The following is a 19,130-nucleotide window of genomic DNA, read 5'->3' as shown; positions in this document are numbered from 1 at the left end:
ATGTTTGTGTGTGCATGTGTGTGCCTGGATGTGTGTGTGTGTTTCTGTTTGTACGTGTGTGTGGGTGTGTTTGTGTGTGTGTGTGTGTGCAACATTCATAAATGCAAGTCACTGCTAAACACAACTCCACACCATACATTTGTCATGAAACTCATGCTAGTCACACAGGTTGTGATGTTATAAATCTTAATTTTATATTTTGTATTTGTTTATATAAAGTATTAAGGACTTTTATAGTTGATTTCCCTGTCTGTTTACCTTTGTGTGTTTTATATCAGATATAATGATTCTAGTCTTGCACTAGTAATACTGTATCTTTGCACTGTTCACTTTTTGCACTACCTCCATGACATCACACTCTAAGATCTCACTGCATCACTTCCACTTATGCATACTGCATCACAGTGACAGTTCCCTATGGAATCTGAAATCTGGTGGACAGATCATCTCACAATTGTATTTCCATCTATCTATCTATTTATCGATCTATCTATTTATCTATTTTTGAGCTTTGTAGCTTACTAGTATCAATTCAAGTATTCATATTCACACAATATTCATGAAGTCCATATACTGTAAGTAGTATCAGTTCAACATGGCTGGGCACATCACCCATTGTTAATGAGGTTTTGGCTAGTCCCACTTCAGCATGGCTCCTGCACTCATACCATGTCCATGGGGTTGATACTAGTCCCACTTCAACATAACAGTGTGCAATTCAATGTCCATGGGGTTGATACTAGTCCCACTTCAACATAACAGTGCTCCATCCATTGTCTGTTGGCTTGATGCTTCCCAGCTAAAAATGGCTGTGCACTCTACTCTATGAAGCTGGGCAGGACTGCACCCGAACTAGAGTCAGGTAAGTGGAGGTGCTGTGAGCGGCGCGGTTGAGAGCGATGGTGCACTTGTATCCCTCTGAGGTTTGAGCCAGAGTCCCGGGGAAGCCGTGCTTGCTGTCCAGATATTTTTCCCACCAACTGAACACAAGCACACCAGTTAAAACAGTGTCTTCATCACCAGGGTGGAGAAATTACAACAGAACAGGTTTTATGAACAGTGAATCAGTTGAAGGTGTATGTATACAATAGTCAACAGTGTGTATGTGAGGTAAAAAAGTTTGACGTAATGTCAAAAACACCTTTGCTCCTGCCTGATGCTTAGCATTCTGCCTGGTGTCTTAAAGGTAGGGTATGTGATGCTGGATGATGCCTGGTGTCTTAAAGGTAGGGTATGTGATGTTGGATGATGCCTGGTGTCTTAAAGGTGCAGGTATGTGATGTTGGATGATGCCTGGTGTCTTAAAGGTGGGGTATGTGATGTTGGATGATGCCTGGTGTCTTAAAGGTGGGGTATGTGATGCTGGATGATGCCTGGTGTCTTAAAGGTGGGGTATGTGATGTTGGATGATGCCTGGTGTCTTAAAGGTAGGGTACGTGATGTTGGATGCTGTCGTGTTGGTTTATGTTTATGTTTTTCTTTTGTCCAAAAGCAATTTATATCATATTTGACCAAAAGACAAACAAAAAAAACTCCAGAGATGTACTACACCTCTCTTCAGTTCATGGAGCCAGGGCTGTTTTTTTTTTACAGTGTACTATTTATGTTACAGTGTACTATTTATGTTACAGTGTTACAGTGTACTATTTATGTTACAGTGTACTATTTATGTGGTGCCTGGTGTGTCTGTGGTGCCTGGTGTGTGTCTGTGGTGCCTGGTGTGTCTGTGATGTCTGTCGTGTCTGGTGTCTGTGGTGCCTGGTGTGTCTGTGGTGTCTGGTGTCTGTGGTGCCTGGTGTGTGTCTGTGGTGCCTGGTGTGTCTGTGGTGTCTGTGGTGCCTGGTGTGTCTGTGGTGCCTGGTGTGCCTGGTGTGTCTGTGGTGTCTGTGGTGCCTGGTGTGTCTGTGGTGTCTGTCGTGTCTGGTGTCTGTGGTCCCTGGTGTGTCTGTGGTGCCTGGTGTGTCTGTGGTGTTGTACTCACCTTCACACAAACAGCATCCTGCCCGGTGTGTCTGTGGTGTCTGGTGTGTCTGTGGTGCCTGGTGTCTGTGGTGCCTGGTGTGTCTGTCGTGTCTGGTGTCTGTGGTCCCTGGTGTGTCTGTGGTGTCTGTGGTGCCTGGTGTCTGTGGTGCCTGGTGTGTCTGTTGTGCCTGGTGTGTCTGTTGTGCCTGGTGTGTCTGTGGTGTCTGGTGTCTGTGGTGCCTGGTGTGTCTGTGGTGCCTGGTGTGTTGTACTCACCTGCACACAAACAGCATCCTGCCCGGTGTGTCTGTGGTGTAGCCTGCCCACATGGAGTCAGAGTGGGGGCCTCCAGGGATCCACAGGTAACCTTTACTCTCACAGGGCTCCAGCAGCAACTACACCGGAACACACACACACGCACGCACGCACACACACACACACACACAGGCTCTTTTATAATACCACTTTGTAATTCTGCCTCATGTGGTGTTGTATTACATACAGTACAAGTCAGTGGTGCTGTGTAGCTAATTGAAGCATCTGAGCATGTTTTTGACAGACCATAGTTGCATACCTTCTATGTTAACATCAGAGAAAGTGAAACACTCTGCGTTACCATTCTATGTCATCTTTAAAGGCACAGTCCTTGATCCTGTTGAGCGTACCTCATATTTCGTGGCTCTCATTGTCTTGCCATCGTAGCCAAAGAGGCAGGAGTCCCGCCCAGTCACCGTGTAGAGCCAGCCAGAGTGCCAGTCTCCGCCAGGGCCTGTAGCCCGACACACCCGCTTGCCAGAGGGGCTTTTAACAGTGCCTGCATGAGCAGAATCCCTTATCTCATTAACACACAATAAACTTAACTAAACTTCATGAAAACAGAGGTACCTGAAGTATATTGGAACTTCTCATAAACACAGATAACCATATACAATACACACACAGATGACTTGTACTTACAGTATAGAAAGATGAGAGATAGATAAATAGACAGATAGCTAGTTAGACAGACTTGTGAATTTGCATAACTAAATTCATCTTGTAGGCCTAGTATCAATATTGGACCTCAGGATTCTTTATCTGCAAGCGTGACAAATAGAAGAGCCTAAAAATGTGTCTTAGACATTTAACTCATGCATATTCAACACTGAACCAACAGACATGCATGGTAGACACTGAACCCACAGACATGCATGTTACACATTGAACCCACAGACATGCATGGAAGACACTGAACCCACCATTAGGTATGTGTGTGACCTCGGCCCAGTGCAGGCTGGGCGACCTACACTCCTGCTTCCGGTTCTTGACCCACGGCCCCACGCAGGTGCACACGGGCGCGTGGTTAAAGGTGGCGCAGACGGCGTTGGCTCCGCAGGGCAAGCCCCTACAGCCATCCACACACCTGTGGGGATTTAGACACACACACACACACACACACACACAAATTAACCAAACCGTGACTTCAAAACAGAGGTACACACTGAACCGTGGTTTTTGACCCCTACACACCTGCCGGCGTGGCACACCTCGCTGTCCTCACACATGCTGCTGCTGGAGCAGCGGGGTCCCGTGCACGGGCCAGACGGGCTGAAGGGCCTGCAGGGGGCGCCGCTGCACCGGTAGACCTCGGAGCGCTCTCCGCTTGGCAGCAGGGCGGCGCTGTCGTCACATGACGCCTCACATACCGTGGTGCCGTGTTCCGTTCTGCACTGGGTGGCACCGTTTCTGGGTTCCGTGTAGCACACGGGCAAGGCACTCCACCGTCCGTTAGAACACTGCACTGTCTCTGGGAACGCCTTGAAGCTTCCGGAACATTTGAGCTGGACGCACTGCTGGTCAGCGCTGTGGTGAGGCCTCTGGCAGTGGCTATTGACCAGGTGACCAGCGCTGAGAGGACCACACCCAGTGCTGACGGAGAGATTCTGAGTATTTACAAAAGTAGGATCTATGGGTTTACCGTACACAAATATGAAATATTTCTCCCAGGCTGAAACCCCCTCTGACCTAAGGGTGCTCACGGACATGACAAAGTCGTCCAGTTTTTCTGCGTAGGTGGCCGAGCAGGCGATTGGATCGTGCGGTTGAACTGACGGATCTTTTGGATGCAAGAGCAGCTCTTGTAGAGCCTCCAGAAGGCTTGAGTGCTCTTCCCCTTTATTCCCTCTTAACATGTTGTCGAACTGGAACAGGAGATACGTAAATGCCCCTTCTGTCTTTATAACGTCCCCAACATTTGAGACAAATCTATCAGTAGAAATCTGTTGTCCTTTCAACAAAGCAGCCTGATGACTTAGAAAGGACAGTTTATCCATCACATCCTGGTAGCGTAGTTTCACCCAGTGTAATCTCTCTCGTGCCTCTGCGTGCCTTGCTTGTTCCTGAACCCGGAAGTAAACCGCAGTTATGTCTGGAACAGGGTTGACATTAACGGAGCTGATCTTTTCCTCCAAGGCTCTCGAGTTCCTGATTTCGTTCCAGATGTCATTCTCACAACTGCGACCATAGAACCCGGTCTCACATAGACAGAATCCTACGGAGGAGTTCTGAGCTTGCCTACAGGTTCCATGCCGACACTTTAGCATTGAGCACCTGGGGTGGTCAAGACTTCCCATGCTCTTCAAAACAACAGTGTTGATGTATGTTCCTGTTGTTATGAACATAAAGTTTGTGTAGCAGTTCACAGTGACTGTGTCGCCGACGGTCGTGTAGTCTAAAGACTCGGGGGTGGCGTGAGCAAAAGCCATCTGCTTCACCAGGCTGCTGGGGAAAACCTCTGACATGTTCTCCTGCACCAAAGGGCAAACATGTTTGTTCTTCTCCATTTTCTGATGCGTTTCTACACGGCGAGCTGCGTCGACCTCCGCCTCACTGCTGCGAGGGACGAGGTAGACCGTCCGGCCCTGAGAGCGCATCGTGATGGAGTATCCGTGCGTGAACCCATAATCCAAGCTGGAGTCCAGAACGATGACAGTCCAGGTAAACCAGCTGAACTTGGCGTCCAGGTGGGCCTTGATGTCTGTGGCCATCGACCTGATCTCTGAGAACGGACTGGTCATGATCTCCTCCACGTTCTTCCTGACCCATGCCGCGTACCCGTCCGTGCAGTCGAGAAATCTCCTCTGGAGGAACTTCGAGAGCGAGAGCAGACGCTCGGCGGCCGGTAGAGCCCTCTGCAGGTCGGCGCGGTCACTCTTGAGCTTGTCGTAGATCGTGCTGACGAAGGAACCTCGGATCATCAGAGCCATGACGTAGGACGAGAACCTCGTCAGCACGCGCACGTCCCCCTCAGACTGCTCCCAGATCAGCTGCAGCAGACTCTGCCCTCTCAGCGGGCTGCTCTCGGTGACGCTCCTGTGGAAGCTCACGACACCGTCCTCTGTCCCCCTGCTCTCGTAGTGGCCAGTGAATCTCTCCGCCGCCCTGGTCCTCTCCTCGGGGGTGTCGGCCACGGCGAGGCTGGCCACGAGCTGCTCCAGCTGGGCCCAGGCGTTCAGCAGGACCCCCTCCTCCTCGCTCGGCCAGAGAGGCAGGCTGGGGAGCGGCCGGGCCTGGGCGGAGAGGGAGTCCAGCTCCCTGCTGACCTGCCTGAATCGCCTCTTCATGTACGTCACATGAGGGCTGGTCTTCGGCACGAAGCCAAGCGTGAAGCGCACAAGCGAGCCAAACGCTTCCATGAAGGGAACGAGCTTGGCGACGCCATCGAAGGCTTCCAGGCCATCTTTTAGCATACTTCGGTTGTGGGAGTGAGTGAGCGTGTTCGCGATGTTGACCAGATCGGTCAGACTCCCGTGAGCGGCCGAGAAACTCGAGGTGGTCTTGTCCATTAGCACTGCAGCTTCTCTGTCACCAGTCTGGCCTTCTGATTGGCCAATCAGGACGCACAGCAGGACGCATAGCAATGACACACAGATCCTCAGGGTAGCCATCTTCACTCCTGTCTGAAAACACAGGAAACACACACACACACACACACACACACATTAGGGACTAACTGTGGCCCAAGCCGTAGCATAAACTGGGTTCAAGTATCTGTGGGGACCCAGGTTAAAGCCCAGCCTGCCAACATCTCTTACTTTGATTCCATGTGTCTTTCTGCACTGTCCTATCTGACACACACACATATATACACACACACACACACACACACACATTAATGGTAGCTCAGGCAGTCACGTTGCATACCATGCATGGGCTCAAGGGTTCAAGGGCTCATGGGGAGTTCGAGTATGATTCCGGCCTGCAGGCTTACTGCCAACTCTCTGTCTTTTTGATATAATGTCTGTCCATAGTGTCCAATCTACACAACGTCTGAAAGGCCTCTACATTCATGGACTAGACAGTGCTACTCAGAGGCTAGTGTTGGAGAGCTTAGAATTTCAATAAATGACAGTTTTCCTCTTGGGTCTCCTCTTCCTGACACATGCATGTGCACTGGTTTACTCATCAGCATACCAAACTAACAGACAGCTTGACATACAGAACCTCCTGGTCCTCACAGACGGTCAGGCCCATTATGCCCCCCATAATTTATTTTTTATTTTGTTATGTTGTTTCCGCAGCCATTCTAAATATGCTTAATGACTTCTTAAATCAAGCGTATCTAAACGTTTCCTCTGGTATCCGGCTGCTAAGTTAAGTTAATGCATGAGTTGATGCGTGGTAGTGTTTGCCATAAATTGTCTCCACAGTAAGGCTTAAGACTCCCCTGATGCAGATTCTGTTGCTCCTGTTATATAATATTTTCCTCTTGCATTTATCTTTCATATATGTGATCATAAGAATTATCCTCAACAATTTAAAAATGATCTGTCAGAGGCACTGACTTAGGCTAATATATTAATAAAAGTTTTGTTTTGAGCCACTCTAATGTCTTCTCTGTGTCGCAGGCCAAGCTCAGAATGGCTTTTTTTTTTTTTTTTTTTTTTTGGGTTTACTCACCAAAAAATCTGGGCATGGGGACCTGGATTAATAGGCTAGTCTTGTATTTACAGTGCATGAAAATGCACTGTACTGTTCTTCCTAGGCAACTTCTTATTATTATTCCGCTTACCACTTTTTCCGTACGCAATTTCTCTTGAACAGTTTAACTTAGAAACTTCCTTCAAACTTTGTAACGTAGGTCTTCAAACGGACCAAGCTGCTATGTCTTTTCAACTTTGATACTTTTATACTATCAAATCATAACTATTAAAGAAAAACTTTTAAAAAAATCCCCATAGACTTAACATTGCCGATTATGACATCATAATACGGCCATTAAGCAATTAGAATCCTATGGCAGGTGTTCAGGCCACCTGCAGCCTCAGGCTTTAAGCATACAATCTGGGTCAATTAAGACTACACATCCTATTCAACTGTTTCCTCTGCCCAAAACTGTTTCAAAATAAAAGTCCTCACTACAATAATCCACTGTTAAACAATGTAACCCATTAATCTACTGAACTTTTTACATTCAATTTTTAAACGGTCTACTTTTAAACTATCTATCTATTAAACTAGCTGTCTATCAACAACTTTTAAACTATCTACATTCAACTTTTAAACTTTTAAACTATATACATTCACTAGCTGTCTATCAACAACTTTTAACTTGTCATCAACTATGTCAACACTTGTCATCAACTATGACTCCTACCCACTGTAGCTAGTTAGCATGGTTATCAAAGTTAGCTAGGTTAGCTAAGTCACATGGTTAGCATAGTTAGCATGCTAGCGTGTTAGCATGCTAGTTAGCATAGTTAGCATAACTGCTAAAAATGATTAGCTAAGGTAGCTAAGTAACATGGTTAGCATAGTTAGCATACCAGCATGTTAGCATGCTAGTTAGCATAAGTAGTATAACTGCTAAAAATGATTAGCTAAGTTAGTTAAGTAACATGGTTAACATAGTTAGCATGCTAGCATGTTAACATGCTAGTTAGCATTTTTAACAAAACTGCTAAAAATGATTAGCTAAGTTAGTTAGGTAACATGGTTAACATAGTTAATATGCTAGTATGTTAGCATGCTAGTTAACATTTTTAGCAAAACTGCTAAAAAATGATTAGCTAGGTTAGCTAAGTAACATGGTTAGCATAGTTAGCATGCTAACATGTTAGTTAGCATAACTGCTAAAAATGATTAGCTAAGTTAGCTAAGTAACATGGTTAACATAGTTAGCATGTTAGCATTGCTAACATAGTTAACATGTTTAGCAAAACTGCTAGAAAATGTTAGTTAAGTTAGCTACGTAGCATGGTTAGCATTGCTAGCACTGTTATAAAACATTAGCTAAGTAGCTTGGTTAGCATAGTTAAAAATCTTAGCATAACTGCTAGCAAACATTAGAGCCATTCCAACTTTCAGTTATCGTCAAATATCTACCTATACACAGCCATTAAACTATTTGAATATCAACATTCATTAAACTTCCAGTCTGTCAACAACTTTTAAACTATTTACCTTCAACTTTTAAACGGTCTACTTTTAAACTATCATTAAACTATCTATTAAACTAGCTGTCTATCAACACCTTTTAAACTATCTACTGTCTATCAACAACTTTTAAACTATCTACATTCAGCTTTTAAACAGTCTAACTTTTATTAAGCTATGCAACCACCATGTCTATCCTAGCATCACCGTAGTAACCATCTCTGTATTATCTGTTTTAACTATACATGATATTTTACATCACTTTAGCATTTTCATGCACTGGTAATTCCTTGGAATTGCATTTCTAGTTCAGTTCTACAATGTCTGTTCAGTGAATTTACTTTCTTAAACTTTAAATATCGTACTGGACGGTGATAAAAGCCTGAAAATAGTTCACTTAAACATAAGAAGTCTACTACCTAAAATTGATATTCTTCGAGTATGGGTTGAACAGTATAAACCGGCTGTTATTACTTTATCTGAAACCTGGCTTGCTAATAAAATACCTAACAATGAAATCGAACTAGCTAATTATGTTTTATATAGAGCTAATAGAGGTGCAAGAGGTGGTGGTGTATCTACTTATGTGTCTTCTAATCTAGTCTCAGAGTTAATTATGCCAGATATTGAACCCCTGCACTTTGAGTGCATTTTTGTAAAAATAACTCTGCATGCAAATAAGTATATAACCATCGGAAATATATATCGACCTCCCTCTGCTCCTGCTGAATCTATAAATTACATGATCTCTACCATTAATTCTATCAAAGACACAAACGAGCTAATACTATTGGGTGATTTCAACAAGAATTGGCTTGATAAATCTGCTACTAAGGATAAAAATAGTTTTGGAAATCTTAATCTAACCCAGTTAATCAGTGAACCCACCCGTGTTACAGCAACATGTCAGTCCCTGCTTGACTGGATACTAGTCTCTCATCCTCACAGGTTCTTAAAATCAGGAATTATGTCGGATTGTTTCAGCGACCATGCAATTGTGTACTGTATATGGAAAATCAAACTGCCTAAATTACCTCCCAAACTAATCACAATTAGACAATATAAAAAACTAAATGTAGATCAATTTATTAATGATATAATTTCAATTAACTGGGATAGGTATCAGTTAATACCAAGTGTCCAAGATGCGTGGGATTTTTTACATTCAGAACTGAATATAGTTATTGACAAACATGCTCCCATGAAAACTATCAAAGTAAAAGGCAGGCACCTTCCTTGGATAAGCGCTGATTTGATTACTCTTTTCAGGCAGAGAGATGCTGCTTGGGCTTCATTCCGTAAGTCTAAGAACCCTGCTGATTGGGATGAATACAGGAGGCTACGAAATCTAAGTAAAACTATGACAAGAAATGCTAAATCTTGCTATTACAAAGACTCCCTTACTGAAGACATCAAAAATCCTAAACAATTCTGGTCTAAGATCAAATCAATAACTAATGTATCTAACAAATCTGTACCTAAGCAAATTAAAGTTAAAAATGAAATCTTACAAGAACCATTTGCGATGGCCCAAGCCTTCAATAAGCATTTCTTATCAGTCTCTTCTTTAGTGCCCGAATCATTTATGTGTGGTAATTTACAACCTAATAACTTACGGTCTACTAACAGCATATTTTCCTTTAGAACTATAATGCCTGTGGAAGTACAGAATGCCTTAAATGATCTCAAAATGAGAGGTGGTCCTGGGTTGGATGGTATCGAAGCCAGATTCTTAAAACTTTCATCTCATGTACTTATGTATCCTTTATGTGATCTTTTCAATATGTCGCTGTCCACCTATGAATTACCTAACATTTGGAAATGTTCACGCATTACTCCCATACATAAAGGAGGCAATGTACTAGATTTGAACAACTATAGACCAATTTCTATAATCTGTGCTGTTGTTAAAGTGTTTGAAAAACTAATTTATAACCAACTGTCATGCTATCTTAATGAAAATAATATCCTGTCACCTTCTCAGTCCGGCTTTCGGTCAAATCACTCTACAACTACTGCCCTACTAAAATTAACAAATGACATTCTTACTGCTTCGAATACTTCTGATCTAACTGGTGCAATTTTTATTGATTTGACAAAGGCTTTTGATTTGGTTAATCATTACATTCTCCTAGATAAACTCCATACCATTGGCCTGTCACGCACTGCATTACTTTGGTTCAATTCATACCTTCACAATAGAAAACAATGTGTGGCTATTAATGAAATAAAATCTGACACAGTAACTCTGCAGTGTGGTGTGCCTCAAGGATCAACACTTGGTCCACTTCTTTTCTCCATATTTATTAATGATCTCCCTTCTATTTGTAAGTGCTCTGTTCAGCTTTATGCTGATGACACGGTCATATACACCTCACATACAAATTTAGTACAGATTGAAGCAGATTTACAGTATGATTTTATTAGCTTACAACATTGGCTTGCAGCTAATAAGTTACTCCTCAATAAAATTAAATCACACACTATGATTTTTGGCACTCGACAGAATATTAAATCCAAATGCAAAACTAATTAATGTCGTATTTCCTGTTTGGATGGCACTACTCTGCAGAAAGTTAACTATATTAAATATCTGGGCGTATATCTTGATTCTGAGCTTTCTTTTGACTGCCATATTAATCACATTGTACATAAATTGAATTACAGTCTTGGTCTCCTTTACCGTTCTAGAAAATGTTTCCCATTTAAGGTCAGAAAAAAGATTGCTCTTCAACTTCTATTGCCAATCTTGGATTATGCTGATTCTGTGTACTGCATTGCTTCTAATACTACTCTTGCTCCTCTTACGATAATTTATAATAGATTATGTAGATTTATTCTTAACTGCTCACTCACAACTCACCACTGTACAATGTATGAACTTCTTGATTTACCCACACCACATATAAGAAGACAGATTCACTGGTTGCAATTTATCTTTAAATGTGTTCACTTCAACTATCCTTCTTATTTAAAACAGCTCTTAGTTCCTTTTTCCTCCACGCATTATTTAAGACACACTGTACATCTTTTCTTCTCTCTAAATCCACGTCAAAAAGAGCATTCATGTTTAAAGCACCTGCTGACTGGAATAACTTACCAGCAAATGTTCGCTCCATCTCATCTTTCAGACTGTTCAAACATGCCTTGGCAACTCATTTTCATACTAACTGTACATGTAGACTTTAACTATTTTCTCATACTTCTCTAGCTACTGAACCACTTGATTTGTTTTAGCTCCTGATCCACTCAATCTTTCTATTCTCTTCATTTTTCTCATTTTTATTTACAGTAACGCTTGGATATACTCTGAATCATTATTCCCTGTTACTTATTATGCTGTAATTGTAGCTCTGTGTGTTACTTATTATGCTGTAATTGTGGCTCTGTGTGTTACTTATTATGCTGTAATTGTAGCTCTGTGTGTTACTTATTATGCTGTAATTGTAGCTCTGTGTGTTACTTATTATGCTGTAATTGTGGCTCTGTGTGTTACTTATGCTGTAATTGTGGCTCTGTGTGTTACTTATGCTGTAATTGTGGCTCTGTGTGTTACTTATTATGCTGTAATTGTGGCTCTGTGTGTTACTTATTATGCTGTAATTGTGGCTCTGTGTGTTACTTATGCTGTAATTGTGGCTCTGTGTGTTACTTATGCTGTAATTGTGGCTCTGTGTGTTACTTATTATGCTGTAATTGTGGCTCTGTGTGTTACTTATTATGCTGTAATTGTGGCTCTGTGTGTTACTTATTATGCTGTAATTGTAGCTCTGTGTGTTACTTATTATGCTGTAATTGTAGCTCTGTGTGTTTTTGTTGTTATTGTTGTTTGTTTTGAGTTTCTTATTGTGTTGATTGTCTTGTTATTTTCTGTTTTTCTGTTATGTATTGTGTCTATATGTGTGTCTTGTTTCTACTGTATTTTGTCCTGGACCCCCTCGAAAACGAGATGATACATCTCAAGGGGCTATCCAAATAAAATAATTTCAAATAATTATATCACTAACCACTCATGTTCTGTGTACATCATTTAAAATGGGAAATAACCTTAAGAAGAGTTATTCCTTAAATGACTAAGAGAAGAGTTATTTTCTTAAATGACTAAGAGAAACAAACAGTATGTGTGTGTGTGTGTGTGTGTGTGTGTGTGGGGGGGGGGGGGGTTGTGTGTGTGGGGTGGGGTGCGTGTGTGGGGTGGGGTGGGGTATGATGCAGTGACCACATTATAACCGGAGCACAGGGGCCCACCTCTTGCTGGTCTTTGCTGGTGTAGCTGGTTAGGCCACCAGCTGGATATGCTGGCGTGACCATCTGAGGAAGCTGGTCATGCTGGTGTGACCAGCCTGTCTTGTGGGATACAGCTGGTGCAAGATGGTCATGCTCGTGACCAGCCTGTCAAGCTGGTCATACTGGTTTGCTAGAATGACCAACATAAGCTGGCATGGCCGGTTAAACCAGCACTATAGACCAGCAACACCAGCTAAAATGACCAGCTTGAGGTGGTACAACAAGCAAAACCAGCTGAATTACCATCATAAGCTGGGAAAACCAGCTGAAGGTATGTTTTCGCAAGGGTTTTGCTGGTCTAGCAGGTCAACCATCCTAGGGTGGTCAAACAAGCTGGTTAACAAGCTGGTCAACCAGCAAACCACCTTTAGCTGGTTAGGCTGTTTTTTTCAGCAGGGAAGTTGAGCAACCCGTTTGCCAATGAGGGCACCAGCAGCTGTGCTTAAGAAAGCACATAATGTGCCCAATAAGCACATGCTGTTAGCACAACAACAGCCTCAGTCTCTCAAACTGGAAACAGACGACCGAAGGATATGTCTCCACAGACTGAGACGACTCTGACAGACTAGAGTATTCGGAAGCTTTCTAGCTTCAAAAAAGAATAACAAACTACACACAGTACTTCAGCTGTGTAAGATAAGCGGTGCTAGTTGCCGTGTAAATCCTCACAGCCCTAAGAACGCTTCTAACCGCTGAGTTGGAAGCCTGGGCTTTTAGCTCCGTGGTTAGAGTGTTCCACTCCCACGCCGGTGTGTGTGGAGGTGGCGGGTTTGAGGGCCGGTGTGTGTGGAGGTGGCGGGTTTGAGGGCCGTAAGCGGCGGACGAATTACGACCTCTGTTACACCCACACACACACATATGATGAACTTCATGAATGTGTTTGTTACTCATTCAGCAGGGTGATATAGGCTATACTTGCATTATTAACAATCTTGTTGTATAGTAGAGACTCTTTGTAATAGCAAATATGGCTGAAGACATAACAGGCTTGTTTACCCAGCATTTCCCCCAAAGCCAATCACATGAGTGTCCTACCTCAGACTGCACAGCACAGCACACCACTCGACCATAGCCACAACTCGGCTGCCTTCTCTGATTCCAGGAAATATATGTGTGTTTGGAGGAGTGTGTGTGAGAGAGAGACTGAAGGAGGGAGGAGGAGTGTGTATTGGTGTCTGGGGGGGGGGGGGGGGGGTAGGTATGTGTGTCGGAGGGGGAAAAGGGGTGTGTGTGTGTGTGTGTGTGTTTTCGGGAAATTATGTCAGTCTTGCACATGAAAATGGTAAATTCCTGTATATTCTGAAGATAAACAGTAGATAGCCTCTGTGCTCTTCAATTGTTCTTCTCTCAACACACACACACACTTCTGTCTCTAACATACACACTCCTACACATGCACACACACACACAGACACACACAACTCTATTGCTGTAACACTTCAGTCAAAGTTTTCAATATATCCTGGAGAACTGTATGATGCAGATATAAATGTGTGTGTGCCGTAGGCCTATATTAATGTCCCTCTTCAGGGGACCTTTTACAGCTCTGCTTTAAAAACAAATTGTATTTGATATTGTCGGTGATTGCTTTAAAACCAACACGTTTGTTTTGTGTTTGGATTTTAAAGCTGTCCAGTTCTGCAGCACTACGTGGGCTATGACCACTGATCTCAGACCTGCACACAAACAGCATCCTGCCTGGCATATCGGTGGTGTCGTACTCACACACACACCACACACACACACCCTGGATTCTAAGTGGAATGTGATTAAATGTGGAATCACAGTGTCCACTGAGATGCTATTGACATGATCACTTGAGTTACTTACTGACGAGGCACAGTGCAGCTCTTTCCTGAAGACAAACTCTCACACAGTTGGCACGGTGTCCACTGCCATCTTGTTCTGACACACTGCCTTGACTTACGTGTAGGTGATAGCTGCTGAAGTGAGACTCTTAACATTTCATTTAACTTCTTATGAGCAAGGCAGAACGTTATGTGTTTTTCCAAATGTACCTGTAATTACACTTCAGACTGTATACAATGGACTTTTATAACAATAAAAAGTAATGAGTCTCCTACACACACACACACAAAAACACACACACACACACTGGATTCTGAATAGAGTGTAATGAAATCACTGAGTCACTGTGAGATCCAAGTAATGAGGAAATAGTTGCATTTAAACCGAAGTGTTCAGAAGTAATGGGGAAATAGTTGCATTTAAACCGAAGTGTTCAGAAGTAATGAGGAAATAGTTGCATTTAAACCGAAGTGTTCAGAAGTAATGAGGAAATAGTTGCATTTAAACCGAAGTGGCTGAAAGTATTTTGGATTAGTGTGAAAGAGAGAAGAATCTGAGTTTGCATTCTGCCCCTCAGAGTCACTTTGCGTTCAAGCGTCTGCTAAATGAATTGACATAAATTGGTTTGATCCAGACTCAGACCCAGCACACAGAGAGGCAGACAGCCAGGATAGCTGCACTGAGGGAGGAAGAGCAGAAGAGTCAGATGATGAAGGAGAAGATTGAGAAGATGAGCAGAGATATCTCATCTCTTTCAGACGCAATCAGAGCCATAGAAGAGCAGATGGGAGCTGATGACGTCACATTCCTGCAGGTAAGAACCATCCACTGTCATGAGGTGTGTTCTGCCATGTTTGTATTATTGATGAGTTGCTGCTGGTGTGGTGTGTGAAACCATGTGGGGAAATGTCATGAAACTAAAATCCGGTGAAAAGGTCAATAGTAGCAAGGGTGAGGAAAACTGACAAACTGTGAGTTTGTGTGTGTGTGTGCGTGTGTGTGTGCGAGCGAGCGAGAGACAGAGAGAGAGATCAAGCAAGAGAGAGAGAGAGAGAGACAGACAGAGAGAGAGAGAGTATGTCTGTCTCTCTGTCTGTCTGGGGGAGCGTGTTCCAGAAATAGAATTTCCAAAAAGACATAATTACGACAATGTTTAGCACATTCTCTTATTTGTTATTTTCCAGAACTACAAGAGCACAGTGGAAAGGTGAGTGATCTGCCTCCTGTCACACACATCCCTTCTGAAAAAACCAGCCTGACCAGCTAAAGGTGGTTTGCTGGTTGACCAGCTTGTTTGACCACCCTATGATGGTTGACCAGCTAGACCAGCAAATCTCTTGCGAAAACATACCTTCAACTGGTTTACCCACCTAACGATGGGTAATTCAGCTGGTTTAGCTTGTCGTACCACCTCAAGCTGGTCATTTTAGCTGGTGTTGCTGGTCTACACTGCTGGTTTAACTGGCCGTGCCAGCTTATGTTGGTCAAACCAGCATGACCATCCCTGCTGAAAAAACCAGCTAGAAACCAGCTTATGCAGGTAGCTGGTTTTAGCTGGTCTGTGCTGGTTTTCTTCCAGCTCTTGCTGGTCTTTGCTGGTGTAGCTGGTTGGACCACCAGCTGGATATGCTGGCGTGACCATCTGAGGAAGCTGGTTATGCTGGTTTGACCAGCCTGTCGTGTGAGATACAGCTGGTGCAAGATGGTCATGCTGGTGACCAGCCTGCCAAGCTTGACATTGTTGATGTAAGAACCAGCCTGACCAGCTAAAGGTGGTTTGCTGGTTGACCAGCTTGTTGACCAGCTTGTTTGACCACCCTATGATGGTTGACCAGCTAGACCAGCAAATCTCTTGCGAAAACATACCTTCAGCTGGTTTACCCACCTAACGATGGTTCAGCTGGTTTTGCTTGTCGTACCACCTCAAGCTGGTCATTTTAGCTGGTGTTGCTGGTCAACACTGCTGGTTTAACTGGCCGTGCCAGCTTATGTTGGTCAAACCAGCATGACCATCCTACACCAACAATGTTAAGCTTGGCAGGCTGGTCACCAGCATGACCATCTTGCACCAGCTGTATCTATGTATGTAAGAGAGTACAAGTACTCTCTCTCACACACACACACACACACTCAGACACACTATTATTTAGTTGTGTGTAGTGCTGCCGCGATTAGTCGACTTAGTCGACCTCATCGACAATGAAAATTAGTCGACGGCAATTTTTTTAGTCGAAGAGTCGTTTTACTATTGACCACCTATTTATTTTTGGTCTCAAACGGCTCACTGTAATGTTATATTAACTCTATGTTATTAACTCTTGAAAAGTACAATGACTGTCTTTGTATGTTAAACAGGCTACTAAACTCCTCAAACTCCTCAACTACTGTCGCCTTTCAAAGTCCAGCGTTTCTCGAACTATGGGCCGCGTGGACCAGCACCGGCCGTAACGTGGACACTGCTGGTCCGGAGCCACGGAGAGAAATTATTCCCGGTGCTTCGTCTGATAATTTGCTGCGCAATTGATCAAGGAACCGCGGACCGACAGAAAACGTTTCTGCAATCAGTAGGAAATACTTGCTAATTTTGTGTCATCAAACATAGAGGCATACAATTAAATGGTGGTATGAGCATTCATTCAAGACCTACGATAGAACGATTGAAACATTCTTACAGGTGATCTAGTATATTTAGTGTTCTCACCAATCTAATGTAATATTGACCATAAAATGTCCAATTGCCCTAGGGATGTAGTGGTAAAATAACAGGTGGGTGAACTATGAATTCTGCGATCTCGGTGAGGTGGCCTGCGCCATGCGGTATCAGATTTTAAAAAAAGGCATTCAATATGTTTGATAATGGTGGAGGTTATTGTACAATATTGGGAATATAAGTATAATAGTACATATTATAGTAATAGTAGTAAATATAAGAATAATAGTATTGGATAATACAGTTTTGAATGTTAAAAGTGAATAAACTCTTTTGAGAGGTGGATAAACTCTAATAAGAGGTGGGTAAACTCTATTTCTGAAATTTCAGAGGTGGATAAACTGCGTTTACTCCACTACATCCTAATTTGCGCTCATAGGCCTATTCCCAGCTTCATAACAGAAAGGTAATATTTGAATGTAAGCTATACAATGTAGGCTATAGTTGCGTAAAGGTGCAGAGCTCGCACTTGTTTGCTTTTTTTGACTGGCAGTGCTCAAGATCAGATGACAATACGTAAGTTGGATAATGTAGGCTAAAATATAAAGGTAGGCCTAAAGCAACATTGGACATTATTGAAAGAAAACGATCGCAAAGACATGCAGAATGAATGAATAAAGACCGGCGAACTAGGCTACTTTTTCAGCAAAAACATAACCTATCCTAAAAGAAACGTTAAGCCTACATGACATATCACACTTATAATTTAGTCCTATCTGTTTTGTAGGCTAAATCAGCACATTACCCTGGGTCATATTGGAAACGTACAGTAGCCTACTGTACCATAACGTACAGGATTATGCTGTAGGCCTAGAGGTCTTTCCTTCATAAGGTAGGCCTACCCAATTGTTTTTCTACAAAGTAGGCCTAAAGATACTAAATGTTGATTATTCACATTACTGCAAGCAAAAGGAATGAAAGTGAGCAGAGGACAATGGACATGGATGCATACGATCTCTTTCCAGAAAGCTTTGCTTGGAAAAAACATAATTAGTTAAGCTATCGAACTGACATATAGGCTAGTTAACATCAGATGGCGGCTAGGCCTATACTATGTTTTCAATATATAATTTTACATAGGCTACAGCTTTTAGGCCATTGATTTCATTAAAACATATGCTAATGATATTGATGAGGGGGTGTTTACAAGGCGGAGACCTAAAACCATCCGGCTGCGCACAAGTTGACGTTCATTTGTGATGTATAATGGGCACATCTGGAAGGGTGGCGTACGCACGTTGTTTTGTGCGTACGTTCGTTTTCTCTGAATCACACGTACGATCATTTCAGAAATGATCTAAGATCAAATGAAGGATGATTTCTATGCAACACTTTTATAAATGAGGCCCCTGGGCTCTGAGGGCTTTAACTCAGGAACTCACTGCTGGGATGTGGAGGTTGGAGAGAACACAGGGTGGGGTCTGGGTGTGATGGCAGAGTCTCTCCAGAAAAAGGGAGAATATGATGATGTGAGTGGAGAGGTGTACATGTGGTATAGTGATGGTGAATATGGAGCACATGCCCCCCACGGCCCTCCATTCTCCACACAGTGCAGCAGAAACTCCAGAGGATCAGAGTGCAGCTGGACTGGGACAGAGGAGAGCTGTCATTCTCTGACCCTGATAATAACACACACCTACACACTCTCACACACACTTTCACTGATAGAGTCTTTCCATACTTTAACTCTCCTTGTAAACTCTCTGAGGATCCTACCAGTGAAGGTCTCAGTAACAGTAGAGCAGCACAGTTAGAACTGACTCACTGAGAGGAAAGTTGCAGAAAACTGTATATAAAAAACAAGTGAACGATGCACTCACCTCATATCATATCACTTCATAGCATAATGTAAAGCTGTACTACTGTGTTTTAAATGGTTGAGGCATACCTGTCAACACTCCCGTTTTTCCCGGGTTCTCCCGTATTTCAAGGTCATCTCCCGGCACCC

The 19,130-nt window shown here is 43.1% G+C and overlaps 2 protein-coding genes across 2 annotated transcripts in view; one reads left to right on the top strand and one right to left on the bottom strand.

The window, feature by feature from the left end:
- Positions 1–220: 220 nt before the first annotated feature.
- Positions 221–13,783, bottom strand: LOC143100908 (uncharacterized). Its single transcript, XM_076264497.1, has 6 exons — positions 13,699–13,783; positions 3,472–5,900; positions 3,201–3,364; positions 2,628–2,776; positions 2,239–2,357; positions 221–980 (listed from the first exon to the last, which is right to left on the bottom strand). Exons 2-6 carry the CDS (start codon positions 5,886–5,888, stop codon positions 824–826), a joined length of 3,006 nt encoding a protein of 1,001 aa, XP_076120612.1. The 5' UTR covers positions 5,889–5,900; positions 13,699–13,783; the 3' UTR covers positions 221–823.
- Positions 13,784–15,031: 1,248 nt separating this feature from the next.
- The window catches only part of LOC143099966 (E3 ubiquitin-protein ligase TRIM35-like), a 184,196-nt gene continuing 180,097 nt past the window's right edge, over positions 15,032–19,130 (top strand). Inside the window, exons 1-2 of the mRNA XM_076262873.1 lie at positions 15,032–15,286; positions 15,657–15,679. Coding sequence (XP_076118988.1) covers positions 15,179–15,286; positions 15,657–15,679 — 131 coding nt within the window. The 5' untranslated portion in view covers positions 15,032–15,178. The remainder of the gene's footprint in view (positions 15,287–15,656; positions 15,680–19,130) is intronic.

The sequence above is a fragment of the Alosa pseudoharengus genome, unplaced genomic scaffold (assembly GCF_046254945.1).
Source record: "Alosa pseudoharengus isolate Yale_2024_CS ecotype anadromous, Long Island Sound unplaced genomic scaffold, YU_APseudo_1.1 YU_APseudo_1.1_scf_3, whole genome shotgun sequence".
In the NCBI taxonomy this organism is placed as follows: Eukaryota; Metazoa; Chordata; class Actinopteri; order Clupeiformes; family Clupeidae; genus Alosa; species Alosa pseudoharengus.
Note: the sequence above shows the minus strand (reverse complement) of the source record. Positions and strands in the feature narration are given on the sequence as shown.

Bases quoted from the DNA above. Each gene is read 5' to 3' on its own strand.
- LOC143100908 (XM_076264497.1), bottom strand. From the start codon at position 5,888: ATGGCTACCCTGAGGATCTGTGTGTCATTGCTATGCGTCCTGCTGTGC. The intron at 3,365-3,471 runs GTGTGTAGGGGT...AAATCCCCACAG, and splicing joins GAGGTGTGCCACGCCGGCAG to GTGTGTGGATGGCTGTAGGG. The intron at 2,777-3,200 runs GTGGGTTCAGTG...CTGCTCATGCAG, and splicing joins GGTCACACACATACCTAATG to GCACTGTTAAAAGCCCCTCT.